The sequence below is a fragment of the Podarcis pityusensis genome (assembly GCF_964106645.2).
Source record: "Podarcis pityusensis genome assembly, chromosome: 18".
Taxonomy (NCBI): Eukaryota; Metazoa; Chordata; class Lepidosauria; order Squamata; family Lacertidae; genus Podarcis; species Podarcis pityusensis.
Window position 1 is genome coordinate 6,734,157 of NC_138043.1, and position 15,288 is coordinate 6,749,444.

The 15,288-nt window shown below is 47.7% G+C and overlaps 1 protein-coding gene across 5 annotated transcripts in view; it reads right to left on the bottom strand.

The window, feature by feature from the left end:
- SEMA6B (semaphorin 6B) overlaps positions 1-15,288 on the bottom strand; it is a 178,427-nt gene that overhangs the window by 56,697 nt on the left and 106,442 nt on the right. For 4 of the 5 annotated variants that reach the window (XM_080988822.1, XM_080988823.1, XM_080988824.1 and 1 more), the window contains exons 2-3: positions 4,147-4,279; positions 510-636 (exon numbers count right to left, since the gene is read on the bottom strand). In XM_080988822.1, the coding sequence (XP_080844948.1) occupies positions 510-636; positions 4,147-4,252 (233 nt within the window). In that variant the 5' untranslated portion in view covers positions 4,253-4,279. Of the gene's footprint in view, positions 1-509; positions 637-4,146; positions 4,280-15,288 lie in introns of those variants that run through there. The other variant, XM_080988826.1, reaches the window with a different exon arrangement.

The following is a 15,288-nucleotide window of genomic DNA, read 5'->3' on the forward strand; positions in this document are numbered from 1 at the left end:
TTATTCCACCATAAGGTAAAGGTGCAACGACTCTGGGGTTGCAGCGCTCATCTCGCTTTATTAGCCAAGGGAGCCCGGCGTACAGCTTCCGGGTCATGTGGCCAGCATGACTAAGCCGCTTCTGGCGAACCAGAGCAGCACATGGAAACACCGTTTACCTTCCCGCCGGAGAGGTACCTATTTATCTACTTGCACTTTGATGTGCTTTCGAACTGCTAGGTGGGCAGGAGCAGGGACCAAGCAACGGGAGCTCACCCCGTCACGGGGATTCGAACCACCGACCTTCCGATCGGCAAGTCCTAGGCTCTGTGGTTTAACCCACAGCGCCACCCGCGTCCACCATAGGTAATTCATATTGCAGCTCTCAGTTTTTAGAAGGGAATAAGTCCCTCTTGCCTTCACCGAATAACCACGGTCCCCATTTCTAAATCATGCACTGAGCTTCGGAATGCTATAGGGACGCCAGGAACATCTTAACATGCCAATATGGCTGGGTTGTATGGGGTTACCTGTCTCCTATGTACAAAGTCCTGTTGAACGTCAACATTCGTTGGATCCGGAGGCGCTCTGCGCCGCCATCTTGGCTGGAAAACCGGCCCATCCCGTTGCCCACGAAGACCGGGTAATGCTTCACATCTGGGGGAAAGCGAGAGAAGGTCAAGGGGAAGTTGGAGAAGTTTATTTACGTTCATGTGTTAGCGCATTTAAAGATCACTCTTCCAGTGGAAACCGGGTCCACAGCCACACCATGCAGCCGAAGCACATTCAGTGCATGTGGCTTCCCTCAAAGGATTCTGGGAGCTGTAGAGTGCACCCCTCACAGAGCTGTATTAGTCGCCAACCCTAACATGCGACAGTTCCCAGGATTCTTTGGAGGAAGTCATGTGCTTTAAATGTACCTCCTAGTAATGTGTACAGATACTAGAGACCAGGGTCAGTAGATAAATAATAATAACAACAACAAATTTTTATTTATACCCCACCTTTCCTGGTTCAAAAACTGGGCTCAGGGCGGCTAACAACAAATTTAAAGCACTTAATTATAAAAGCAGCATAAAAACATGAATAACAATAAAATTCAAAATTAAAAAATCAAATAGATAATCCCCAGGGCTAGCTGGCTGAATTGGTCCTACTTGGGCCAGCGAGGAGGCCAGGGGAGAAGTAGCTGTGGGGTCTCAGAGCGGGTGATCTTCATAAAAGGGGAGGGGGAAGGAAGAGAAGGGAAATAAAAGATCAGGCTGAATTCAAATTAAAGGCCAGGCGGAATAGCTCTGTCTTACAGGCCCGACGGAAAGAGGTTAAATCCTGAAGGGCCTTAGTCTCCTGGGACAGAGCATTCCACCAGGTCGGAGCCATCACTGAGAAGGCCCTGGCCCTGGTGGAGGATAGTCTGATTTCCTTAGGGCCCAGGACCTCTAAACTATGGTTATTCATGGACCTTAAGGTCCTCTGCGGGGCAGACCAGGAGAGACCAGGCATAGGCAAACTCGGCCCTCCAGATGTTTTGGGAGTACAACTCCCATCATCCCTGACCACTGGTCCTGTTAGCTAGGGATGATGGGAGTTGTAGTCCCAAAACAGCCGGAGGGCCGAGTTTGCCTACGGCTGGAATAGACCCATTGGAATTAACAGACCTCTGAGAAGGACTCACATTGAATGAAACCCACTGTCTACCTCATAAAAACAAAAGCTGTCGGAATAATTTTAAAAAGTGCCTTTCAGAACAGGCACCTTCACCGACACAAAGGAGGTCCCATCTCTCATCCATGATGCAAATTGAATAGAATGGGATGGCACCTTAGAGTTGCAAGGGACACCTCAGACTCATCTAGTCCAACCCCCTAGAATGCAAGGAATGTCAGCTCAAGCACACGACAGACGGACTGCATGTGGAGTGCTGTGTGCAATTCTGGCCTCCTGACCCCAAAAAAGGACATCGAAGATTGAAAAGCGTTCAGAAAAGGGGCCACTAGGGGGCGCATCAGAAGATGGCTGACAATAACATCTCTCCGACCCACACGAGGTAATTTGGAGGCTATGATGGGAGTAATTAGCCTCCCTACCCCCCCCCCAAGGATGGTGGGGAGGACTGCCCTTGCCTGCTGTGACCTATGCCACCCCCGAACTTGTGGGGATGGGGGCACTAGGCACAAAGCCCTCCTGTGGGATTTCGGCGCTCCTGGACGCCGTCTCTGATCCGCGCCACTAGCTGCAAGAACTTCAAAAGAAACAATTTGGATGAAGCGAATGCACATATTTCAAGGAAGGAGGGGGAGTAAAGACTGCTAACAGAAGAGATCTCTGATAAAACAAGACGAGTCGGAGGAACAAGTATAGATTATGAGAAGATACGCCAAGACTCGGTATGGTAAAGGGACTGATGACTGATGGGGGAGAGGGAAAAAAACTTTCCTTTCTTTCCTTATGTGATTAAACAAGAATCCCCTCCCCTCACAAGTCAGAAATGTTGTTTTAAGGACTTAAGCTGTGGATTTAAGGCTGTGTGGAGATAAACTTTCGAAGCAAAGCATGTTTTAAGAAGAGCGTGGAATGTATAAGGGCTTTGGAATGACGCAGTTAAAAATGCCGTCGCCATATTGGGAAGTTCTGTCGGAGGACTTAAGTCTGGGAGGAGAAATAGAGAAATAGAGCTGTTTTTATATTGTGGGTGAAACTCCTCAGAGGGACTTAAGAACGACAGTTCTGTAATTAATGATGGAAAGAGCGATATTATCTATGAAGGCGATGATATATGGAAACCATCTCGATTTGAGGATTGGAAGAACGGAAAAATTCACACAGGATTATTACTGGTGTTTATCGGCTTAAGGAGACTATCAGAAGAGATCATAAAGAAAAAAGAGAAAATATATGAACAAGATGTGATGTGGAAACAGCAAGATAAGACTGGATAGAATTATGAACTCTGTACTGATTTGGACTGATTTGGACATTAAAGCAGTAGCAAGAAGATGATCAGAATCCCCATTCGGATCTTGAAATATGGGCCCCCTCAACAACAACAAAAATTAAAATTCGGCTATGTAATTCGGAATTTATGTGATGTGATTTAATTTGATTTGATTGGCCGGTTAATAAAAATTATTTTAAAAAAGAAAAAAAAGAAAAGTGTTCAGAAAAGGGCCAGCGTAATTATCACAGGGTTGGAGTAACTCCTCCAGGGAGAAAAGGTGCAAAATTTGGGAGTTTTTCGTTCAGTGAAAAGGTGAGTAAGTTTACAAAATTATGCCGGGCATGTAGAAAGTGGAAAGAGAAAAAGAATTCCTCCCTCTCTCATAACACTAGACTGCCTTGCCAGAGTGGTATACGCTCTGGTTATCTCCCGCTTGGACTACTGCAATGCGCTCTACGTGGGGCTATCCTTTGAAGGCGGCTTGGAAACTACAATTAATCCAGAAGGCAGCAGCTAGACTGGTGACTGGGAGCTGCCGCCGAGACCATATAACACTGGTCCTGAAAGACCTACATTGGCTCCCAGTACGTTTCTGAGCACAAGTCAAAGCACTGGTGCTGAGCTTTAAAGCCCTAAATGGCCTTGGCCCAGGATACCTGAAAGAGCGTCTCCACCCCCATCGTCCAGCCCGGACCCTGAGGTCCAGCTCCGAGGGCCTTCTGGCGGTTCCCTCACTGCGAGAAGTGAGGTTACAGGGAACCAGGCAGAGGGCCTTCTTGGTAGTGGCACCCACCCTGTGGTATGCCCTCCCATCGGATGTCAAGGAAATAAACAACTATCTGACTTTTAGAAGACATCTGAAGGCAGCCTTGTTTAGGGAAGTTTTTAATGTTTGTTCTTTTACCGTGTTTTTAATATTCTGTTGGGCGCTGCCCAGAGTGACTGGGGAGGCCCGGCCAGATGGAAGGTGTTTAGGTGAGAAAAAAAACTGCACACAGTGTCTGGGGAGCAAGAAAGTCCCTTTGGCTTCGACTGCTGACCATTATGGGATGGGAGCTGGACTTCCATGACTTCTTTGATGGCCCCATAGATTCCCCAGCCCTTGGTGAGAATGAAAAATAATTTTTGGGGTGGCGGCAGAGGGAATTAGGCCAGCCCCCCCCCCCTTTGAAGAATCGCCAGCCCAGCTCCATCCTCCTCCAGCCACATCCTGTCCCAGCCTCACTTACAGTCGTCAAGGGCCACACTGATGGGAGCAGGTTCTTCGGGGAAGAGTGCGTGAGTTTCCCTCTCCAGTAGGAAAAGTAGAACGAGTGGCAGACAGGCGGGCCTCATCGTCTCCTCTCGGAGCGCGCCTCACACCTGCAGGGGTTCAAGATGACAGAGTAACGTTAAGCCATTAGCTGTGTGCATTGTGGTCCGCGTCAATGACAACCTGTAGGGACCGGGGCAGTAGGGACCAGGCTGACAACCCCTGATTTAGACCCTTTTGGTGCTTTCATCTTCAATATCATAATTTTAGGGGGAAATAAATTTAACAAATCACACCGGACCATCTTGATATTTGCTTAGTCTTTTCGGATTTGACACCGCAGCTCAGAGCATTCCGAATGCTGGACGTTTTTGGCCAAGGGTCATTTGAACTGACGGGCAACCAGACTGGCTCATTTTGTAAAGGGATGAACGTAAACTGAAATTGGTTGGGACACGTTAAACTTGAACTACAGTCGTACCTTGGTTGTCGAACTTAATCCGTTCGACTCCCGAAACGGTTCAGAAACCAAGGCACAGCTTCTGATTGGCTGAAGGAGTTTCCTGCACTCAATCTGCATAAACCACGTCGGACATTCAGCTTCTCAAAAACATTCGCAAACCGGAACACTCACTTATGGGTTTGCGGCCTTCGGGAGACAAAACGTCTGAGCACCAAGGCGTTCGAGAACCAAGGTATGGCAGTAAGGTAAAGGTAAAGCGACCCCTGACCATTAGGTCCAGTGGTGACCGACTCTGGGGTTGCGGTGCTCATCTCATTTTAGTGGTCGAGGGAGCCGGCGTACAGCTTCCAGGTCATGTGGCCAGCATGAATAAGCCGCTTCTGGTGAACCAGAGCAGCACACGGGAACACCGTTTACCTTCCCACCAGAGTGGTACCTATTTATCTACTTGCGCTTTGGCATGCTTTCGAACTGCTAGGTGGGCAGGAGCAGGGACCAAGCAATGGGAGCTCACCCCGTCATCGTGGGGATTCGAACCGCCGACCTTCTGATCGGCAAGCCCAAGAGGCTCAGTGGTTTAGACCACAGCGCCACCCGCGTCCAAGGTACGGCAGTAGTTCCTTTCAAAAATGAACTTCCCAAGGTCTGGCTAAAGCAAGGCATCTCACCCAAATTAAAACAGTTTTGCTTTGAGAGCTCCCTTCCCTCATTCAAATGTCTCTGCTGGAAATGAAAGGAAAAGGAAGCCCCAGAGGAAGTTCTGAATACCATATTTTTCGCTCTATAAGACGCATCAGACCACAAGATGCACCTAGTTTTTGGAGGAGGAAAACAAGAAAAAAAAAATCTGAATCTCAGAAGCCAGAACAGCAAGAGGGATTGCTGCTTTCACTGCACAGCGATCCCTCTTGCTGTTCTGGCTTCTGGGATAGCTGCGCAGCCTGCATTCGCTCCATAAGACGCACACACATTTCCCCTTACTTTTTAGGAGGGAAAAAGTGAGTCTTATAGTGCAAAAAATACGGTATACGTCGGAGTTCTACTCTGGATCAAAATGGTGCACTGCAGCAGCTGTTTTTTCAGAATTGCAAGGTGTGATGGGATGGGGCAGAGGGGGTTAGCTCGCCTGTAAAAAAGAGGATTAGGGAGAACATTTGCACATCGGTTTCCGACAGACAGATGCACGCACCAGTTGTTGAGAGCCAACAGGTTGGGCAGCTGTCTGTGTCATAAGACAAGAAGCTCTTTTGATTCCCTCCTCCTGATCTCTCACTGACCAGGTAATCCCAAATGACAGGACCTTCCCCCCCATTGCCAGTTTTGTGTTTCAGCCCCACAAAACTGATGCTCCCATGTTCCAAGGGAGCCCAGTTACTCCCCACAAGTAAAGCATTTTTTTAGAATCAAAGAATCGTGGACCCCAAAGGCCATGCAGGAATCACAGCTCAATTTAAGAAGCATTTAACACATAACGAGGTAGCGAATCCATCAGCTTTGGTTTCTCTTAGTTTCTCATTTCCCACCCATTCCGAAGTTTAGTTCTCTTTTGTTTGGAGAGAACACGCTTTTGCAAAGCTATTCCCCCTAATACGATGATGCGCTTTTGCACGTTGTTTTCACTACAGACGCAGTTCCACGCACACTTTCCCCTAATGCACACATTTCAATTCGCCTTTCACACCCCCCAGTCTGTGCTTTTTGGCTGGAGAACAGCACTACAAAATCTGTGTGGATTTCAAAGGGCAGGAAAGTGCAAATTTTAAAGGGCAGCTGTGTTTCATTTCCCATTATGGTTTCAGTAAGTATGAATTAGGTGTTGTCGTTTAGTTGTGTCCGACTCTTCGTGACCCCATGGACCAGAGCACGCCAGGCACTCCTGTCTTCGTGAATTAGGTAGGTTCACCTTTAAAATTTATTGAATTTATTGAATTTGCTGTCAGCTCACCATCACCATCTAGTGTCCCCTTTGTATAATGCGCTTAAAAACACACTTAAAACATTATTTTTGCAGCTGTGTAGCTGAGTCATTAATCCAGACAAGGCAGAGGTGTTCTAGTTTTTATCGTAATTATTTCTATGAGAGGTGTGTGTGTGTGTACTATATATATATAGAATATAATAAGTTAAAATTCTATCCATGTTTGATTGTTTCTTTCCCTATGTTTTTAGCTGGTTCTTGTTTTGATCTGTAAGCCACCTTGAATGCCTGTCAGGGGAAAATTGGGGTTTAAATAAATATCATCATCACCACGGGTCACTTTGCCCTTTAAGTTTGCTCAGCTTTTACAGCGGAAAGGGGATTAAGTAGGAGACCCCGTGAAATATACTCGGAGTCGAGAGTGGATTTCATGCTCTTTATTCAGCTCATAGTGGTGAGGAGGAATGTGAGTCCCCTCAAAGTATCTGCTTTATATACATTATTTACCCAATGGGCTGCACGTGATTGGCTAATTCCAGAATTCTCCTGTAGGCCAATCAAGTTGTGGATTCACTTCCATCTGGAGCCTGATTGGGTGGCTCCTTCAGACCAATCATACTGCTGCATTGTTCTAGGACCAATCAGACTGCTGCATTTTGGATCCTATTCAACTCAGTACATAACACCCCGCCTGTCAATTTCTTAGCCAAGAGAGGTCTTCTCTGTGCTCTTTCAAACTGTCTTTGGAAAACAAAACTGTTCAGACAGGTGTTGGCAACGCGGGTTTTGTTTTTCGCCCCCCACAGACGCACCGCTGATGTCTTTACCAATGTTGTTCTTGTTGGGTTGTGTATTTATGCTGCGCAACACCTTGTAATATTTGCTGAGGAAGTGTGGTTTATAAATATTTTAAGGAACACGGCACATTCTAAGGCAGTGCACCAGATTCAGTCGAAACCCGAATCCAGTCTGCTTTGGGCAGGACTGGGCTTCAGCTGAGCTGGGCTGAGATACCCTTGATCGGCCCAGGATGAGCCGTCCAGACAACGGTCAGAAGGCTGGGCTGGACAGATCCTGAAGCTGAGGCTCCAAGACTTTGGCCACCTCATGAGAAGAGAAGTCTCCCTGGAAAAGACCCTGATGTTGGGAAAGATGGAGGGCGCAAGGAGAAGGGGACGACAGAGGACGAGATGCTTGGACAGTGTTCTCGAAGCTACCAGCATGAGTTTGACCAAACTGCGGGAGGCAGTGGAAGACAGGAGGGCCTGGTGTGCTCTGGTCCAGGGGGTCACGAATAGTCGGACATGACTAAACAACAACACTCTTTGCAAGCAGTGCAGGGATTTTAAACAGCCCCACACTTAGCTTTGGCTGTGCACACCAGACAGCGGAACAGGTGCACAAAGCAAAACTGAGCAGGATTGAACCCTTCCCTCCTCAGCTGAAGGGTCCAATCCTGCTGGATGCAGAGGTCTGTTTCTCCAGGGTGTTCTCCACAAGGATTGCAGTGGCATAACCCCCCCCCCCAACATTTCTCCGATTAAAATAGGGATGTCCCATTTCCATAATGATATTTTTACTACAGTCAAACCTTGGAAGCCATTCCAGAAGCCCGTTCAGCTTCCGAAATGTTCCGAAATGTTCGACAACCAAGGCGTGGCTTCTGATTGGTTGCAGGAGCTTCTTGCACTCAAGCGGAAGCTGCGCCGGACACTCGGCTTCCGAAAAACGTTTGAAAACCAGAGCATTTACCTCTGGGTTTTCGGCGTTCGGGAGCCGAAGCATTCCAAAATGGAGGTGTTCGGGCCCCAAGGTTTAACTGTATTTATACCCCCACACAGGTGGTGCTGTGGTTTAAACCACTGAGCCTCTTGGGCTTGCCGATCAGAAGGTCAGAAGGTTTCCCTTCCTGCTGGAGTGGTACCTATTTATCTACTTGCGCTTTGATGTGCTTTCGAACTGCTAGGTTGGCAGGAGCAGGGACCGAGCAACGGGAGCTCACCCCGTCACGGGGATTCGAACCGCCGACCTCCTGATTGGCAGGTCCTAGGCTCTGTGGTTTAACCCACAGCGCCACCCGCGTCCCAACCCTTAATAGGTTTATGTGCATATATTGGAGCCATGTGAGCTGCGCTTTTGATGACTAGGCTGTTCACCAAAGTGGTTCATTCTGAAACATCTCTCTCTCTCTCTCTCTCTCTCTCTCTCTCTCTCTCTCTCACACACACACACACACACACACACACACAAAAGCGCAATAGTCCTTCACACACCCCTCCTGAGCAGAGGTGTTTTGAATCCTCATTCTCACCTTTAGCTGGCAGGTGATAATGGCACGAGTGTTTATGCACCAAACATCCAGAGGGAGCCTGGATAGCTCAGTTGGTTAGAGCGTGATGTGAGATTGTGAGAAAGATGAGGATGGTGCTTGTGAGAAAGAGAGAGAGAGAGAGAGAGAGAGAACGAGCATGAGACACCGCATTTTATTTTATTTTATTTTATTTTATTTTATTTTATTTTTTTATTTTATTTTATTTTATTTTACAGCAAGACCAAATATATATGAATGGACCTTAGCACTCTTTCAGTTGGGACTTATGAGGTTTCCCCAACCCCCATTTAGGGACAGGTGGGTTGGGGGAGGCACTTAATATTTTATCAAAACTTTTCCAAGCGCATCCGTGACACGACACACACACACACGCACACGCACCAGTCTCTTGATGCAATAAAAAAGAAAAAAGCATTAATTTTGCACTTCGCTATGTTCAGGCTAGGGGACGCAGGCGGCGCTGTGGGTTAAACCACAGAGCCTAGGGCTTGCCGATCAGAAGGTTGGCGGTTCGAATCCCCACGACGGGGTGAGCTCCCGTTGCTCGGTCTCTGCTCCTGACAACCTAGCAGTTCGAAAGCACGTCAAAGTGCAAGTAGATAAATAGGTACCACTCCGGCGGGAAGGTAAACGGCGTTTCCGTGCGCTGCTCTGGTTCGCCAGAAGCGGCTTAGTCCTGCTGGCCACATGACCCAGAAGCTTTACGCCGGCTCCCCCGGCCGATAAAGCGAGATGAGCGCCGCAACCCCAGAGTCGGCCACGACTGGACCTAATGGTCAGGGGTCCCTTTACCTTTAACTATGTGCAGGCTATGAAGCATTCAGAAGTGATATTCACCCCATGTATTCAAAGTACTCATGCCACTTTTACCAGCCATGGTTTCCCTCCCAAAGAATCCTGGGATTTATAGTTTGCCAAGGACTACAATTCCCAGAACCCTCAGCAAACTACAACCCCTAGGGTACTGTAAAAGCCGTACAAGATTGTTTTAAAAAGTCGGGTTGGGGTGTGACCCCTAGTTTGCAGCTTTCAGAAAGAAGAGGAATTGCGAATCATAGGAGGCAAACCTCGTATTTTGTAAAAAAAAAAAAAAGCGCAGCCATTCATATGCAACATTTAACACCCCCCTCCTCGCACCCGTCTTTCCTGAATGCATGGAAACATGGGCACCCATGTAAATGACACCCAAGGCATTTCATCTGCATGTTAATTATCCAGAGATCGTTGTCTTGATCCCCCTTGCTTTGCCAAGTTTAACCAGACAACAGAGCTTATTTGTTTCCAACTCCCTTTGGTTATGCAGATCCGGCCCAATTCAGAATCAGGCAATTGTAGGGTGTTCCCCCACCCTTAAATTACCATGCACTTTGGGACTATTATCTGTTGTTGTTTAGTCATTTAGTCGTGTCCGACTCCCCCCAAAAGCAAAGTCCTGATTTTCACTTTTTGAAATATGGCAACTCTATCCTTGGGAGTAAAGGGACCCCTGACCATTAGGTCCAGTTGTGACTGACTCTGGGGTTGTGGCGCTCATTTCGCTTTATTGGCCAAGGGAGCCGGCGTACAGCTTCCGGGTCATGTGGCCAGCATGACTAAGCCGCTTCTGGCGAACCACAGCAGTGCACGGAAACGCTGTTTACCTTCCCGCCGGAGTGGTACCTATTTATCTACTTGCACTTTGACATGCTTTCGAACTGCTAGGTTGGCAGGAGCAGGGACCGAGCAACGGGAGCTCACCCCGTCATTGCGGGGATTCGAACCGCCGACCTTCTGATCGGCAAGTCCTAGGCTCTGTGGTTTAACCCACAGTGCCACCCGTGTCCCATACTCCTATAGAGACTCCTTATACTGCGTTTAAAACCAGAATTGCATTTGGGTAGAAACTGTTTCTTAGGCGGCTAGTCCTAGTCTTTATAACCCTGTACCTTCTTCTGGGTACTTTCGGGTTTTGGCAGTCCGCAACCCGAAAAAACGCAACCTGACGCGTCTGTAACCCGAGGTATGACTGTATAGAGTCCTTAAGTAGGTTCCCTATGGGTAAGAGGAAATAACAGAAGCCAACCAGAGTATATCGAGAAGCAAAGCAGCTAGTAAGCCTGATCTTTATTTAAATGTTGCAACAGGGTCCCGATTCCCCACATGCAGGAGGGAGGAGGAACTCACAACAATGGTGTGCAAGCCCTTATATAGACTTTTATATAGACAATGATGTGCTTTCGAACTGCTAGGTTGGCAGGAGCAGGAACCGAGCAACGGGAGCTCACCCCGTCGTGGGGATTCGAACCGCTGACCTTCTGATCGGCAAGTTCTAGGCTCTGTGGTTTAACCCACAACGCCACCTGCGTCCCTCGTCCTTGGGAGCAGCAGGCTGTTAAAGGCACCCACCCACCCTGTTTTCTGGTAACAGCACCCATTCTGAAGGCTGTACTCCTTGCATGTTTGGCAACCCACCCCCCAAAACCCTGGCTTTGCTTGGAATAAGAAAAGATCCCGAGGTGTGGCTTCCAGATTTATAACCCTTGGCAATGACAGCTTGACCAGTAGAGGAAAACATCCAGTCAGCTGCAGCAATGACCTTTCTGGGACGCAGAACGGAAGAACACTCCTCGCCTACACAGGCCATCAGTGTGCAATCCTCAAATCACAGGTGGCGCATGCTCAACACATCCGGAAATGAATGGTTGGGTTGAGCACCTGTTGATGCTGGCTCAACACCCAGTGGCCTCCTTGCAAGGTGACTTCTTAGTCCAGGGTGCCTGTCAGTCACATGGATTTAATAATAATAACAATAGCAAAGACATCACCTTGCTGACAAAGGTCCGTATAGTTAAAGCTATGGTTTTCCCCAGTAGTGGTGTATGGAAGTGAGAGCTGGACCATAAAGAAGGCTGATCGCCAAAGAATGGATGCTTTTGAATTCTGGTGCTGGAGGAGACTCTTGAGAGTCCCATGGACTGCAAGAAGATCAAACCTCTCCATTCTGAAGGAAATCAGCCCTGAGAGCTCACTGGAAGGACAGATCCTGAAGCTGAGGCTCCAAGACTTTGGCCGCCTCATGAGAAGAGAAGACTCCCTGGAAAAGACCCTGACGTTGGGAAAGATGGAGGGCGCAAGGAGAAGGGGACGACAGAGGACGAGATGGTGGGACAGTGTTCTCGAAGCTACCAGCATGAGTTTGACCAAACTGCGGGAGGCGGTGGAAGACAGGAGTGCCTGGCGTGCTCTGGTCCAGGGGGTCACGAAGAGTCGGACACAACTAAACGACTAAACAACAACAACAGGTATCTAAGCTATTTGCACATAACAAAATATGTATTTTATCAAAGTAATTGTTGAACTGAAATACAAGTTCTGAGATGATATTTGGAGCTTATATTAGGTGCTTTTGTTTTTGCTATTTATTTATGTTTTTTGTTTTGAGGCTTTTCCAGTTAATTTGTTTTTGTGACTATGTGGATCCCAGTTCAGCTACTGATTGATTGAGTGACTGTGGAAACGGATAAAAGCCCCTCATCGAAACAATGACTATCATCAGTGCAGGTAAGAAAAAAATTTAATTATAATTTTTATCATCTACAATACTGTTGTTGTTTTTTAATGGTACAGTGCATTGATTATTGCTTTCTTTTTATGAATCAATGGTCACGTCAGACACTATAATTCATGTTAAATTGCTGTTTTAGGGGTTGCTTTTTAAAGCCTGGAACGGATTAATCTGTTTTGCCTTACTTTCTATGGGAAAACACGCCTTGGTTTTGGAACGCTTTGGTTTTGGAACGGACTTTTGGAACGGATTAAGTTTGAGAACCAAGGTACCACTGTATATAGAAAGGAGCAAACCAGTGATATTTTAGGGAGCAGGCGGGGCCCATGACTTACATCCTAGGAGCCTACACAACACAATTGCTGCATGTAGGTTTTATTTTGTTTGTTTTTATCTTATATTTTGGAAATGTACATCCAGTGGTTTTTTCCCCTTTAATTTTTTGGGGGAGCCCCAAGAGAGTGGGGCCCTAAGCTATAGCTTGTTTAGCTTATATGTATCGGGGCCACCCAGAGCTACAGACCACCCCTTGTATGTCAATTCCTAGTTGGGTCCCAGGGGCATTTGAAACATCTGGCTTTGTGGAGACGCCTGCAGCTCCCATTTGAGGGAGGAGGAAATGAGGAACAGGAGTGAAAACAACAGAATTCAAAACAAACAAGCCCACAAAGATGATGAGTCACAAATGTCTATGGGGAAAGCCAAAGGGGACCAGCCAACACTCAGCTTCCTACAAATGACCTCGTTTGATCCCATCTTGCTCCAGGCCAAATTCAAGTGGATCACATCAGTGTTTGAAGCCTTCCTTCAAAAAACAAACCAGAAAGTTGGTAAAAGCGTTTGTTTATGCCACCAGGGCAGCCAGAGGTGGCAGAAAATTAGGCACAAGAGGAGTTTGGATTTGATATCCCACTTTATCACTACCCGAAGGAGTCTCAAAGTGGTTAACATTCTCCTTTCCCTTCCTCCCCCACAACAAACACTCTGTGAGGTGAGTGGGGCTGAGAGACTTCAGAGAAGTGTGACTGGTCCAAGGTCACCCAGCAGCTGCATGTGGAGGAGAGGGGAAGCGAACCCCGTTCACCAGATTACGAGTCTACCGCTCTAACCACTACACCACACTGGCTCTACACACAAAAAAATGGGGGGAAATCCCAACAAAGGAGAAATGGATACTCAAGCTATTTGGAGTACAGTATTCAGAAAGGGGAGGGAACTGGGTGGTGCTGTGGGTTAAACCGCAGAGCCTACGGCTTGCCGATCAGAAGGTCGGCGGTTCGAATCCCCGTGACGGGGTGAGCTCCCGTTGCTCAGTCCCAGCTCCTGCCAACCTAGCAGTTTGAAAACACGCTAGTGCAAGTAGATAAATAGGTACCGCTCCGGCGGGAGGTAAACGAAGAAGAGTTTGGATTTGATATCCCGCTTTATCACTACCGTAAGGAGTCTCAAAGCGGCTAACATTCTCCTTTCCCTTCCTTCCCCACAACAAACACTCTGTGAGGTGAGTGGGGCTGAGAGACTTCAGAGAAGTGTGACTGGCCCAAGGTCACCCAGCAGCCGCATGTGGAGGAGCGGGGAAGCGAACCCCGTTCACCAGATTACGAGTCCACTGCTCTTAACCACTACAACACACTGGCGTTTCCGTGTGCTGCTCTGGTTCGCCAGAAGCGGCTTAGTCCTGCTGGCCACATGACCCGGAAGCTGAACGCCGGCTCCCTTGGCCAATAAAGCGAGATGAGCGCTGCAACCCCAGCGTCGTCCGCGACTGGACCTAACGGTCAGGGGTCCCTTTTATTCAGAAAGGGCAAAACTCACTGCTAAAAGAAGGAATCAGAAAGACGAGGTAGATGTGAAAGAACGGGGACCGTTTTCGGTCTATTTAAAAAAGCAATCCAGCCAAATAAAACTTCAAACAAGTTTTGACCTATGAGTAACGGCAAGAAAATTGAAAAGATTGCGATATGGGATTTAGGTAAATAGATATGATCAAGTAGTTTGGCAGGCAGTAGGTGGGGTTGCCATATGTCCTCTTTTCCCAGGACATGTCCTCTTTTCCAGGGGTAAAATTTCTGTCCAGGTGGATTTTCCAAAATGTCTCTGGCTATGCAGAGACACCACCTTGCCGACAAATCTCTATATACAGTGGTACCTCGGGTTACATACGCTTCAGGTTACAGACTCCGCTAACCCAGAAATAGTACCTCGGGTTAAGAACATTGCTTCAGGATGAGAACAGAAATCGTGCTCCAGCGGCGCGGCAGCAGCAGGATGCCCCATTAGCTAAAGCGGTGCTTCAGGTTAAGAACAGTTTCAGGTTAAGAATAGTCCTCCGGAACGAATTAAGTACTTAACCCGAGGTACCACTGGAGGAGACTCTTGAGAGTCCCATAGACTGCAAGAAGATCAAACCTTGCAGAAAGAACGAATCTTAATCGCATAATCTTGGCGGCTTAGAAAAGTCCCCAGCAAATGTTCCCAGCCAGCCATGCCTTCTGCAGGGATACTCCATTCCATTCCTCAGAATTCTGCCTCCATTGAGCATGCTCAGTCTCTCCCCCTTTATGGATCCCCCCTCCCCCAGAGATTTGGACCGTGGCCAACATCCTCCCCCCCCCACGTGAGTTCAAGGACTCTAGCAGGGACTCATACAGAGCGGCAGCGGGGCAGCCTCCCCTGCAAATCGATGTTTTGAGGCTCCATTTTTATTTTTTAAAGCAGTTTCTTCTCCCAGTGCACCAGAGGTTCTGCATCCCAGACCGTAGTTTGCACATCACTAGGTTCAAGGCTGCCAAATTTCCCGTCAAGCTCTGTTTCAGGGGTTTGTGTTTTTTTTTAACCTAAAAAGAAAAAAGAGCCTGTCTG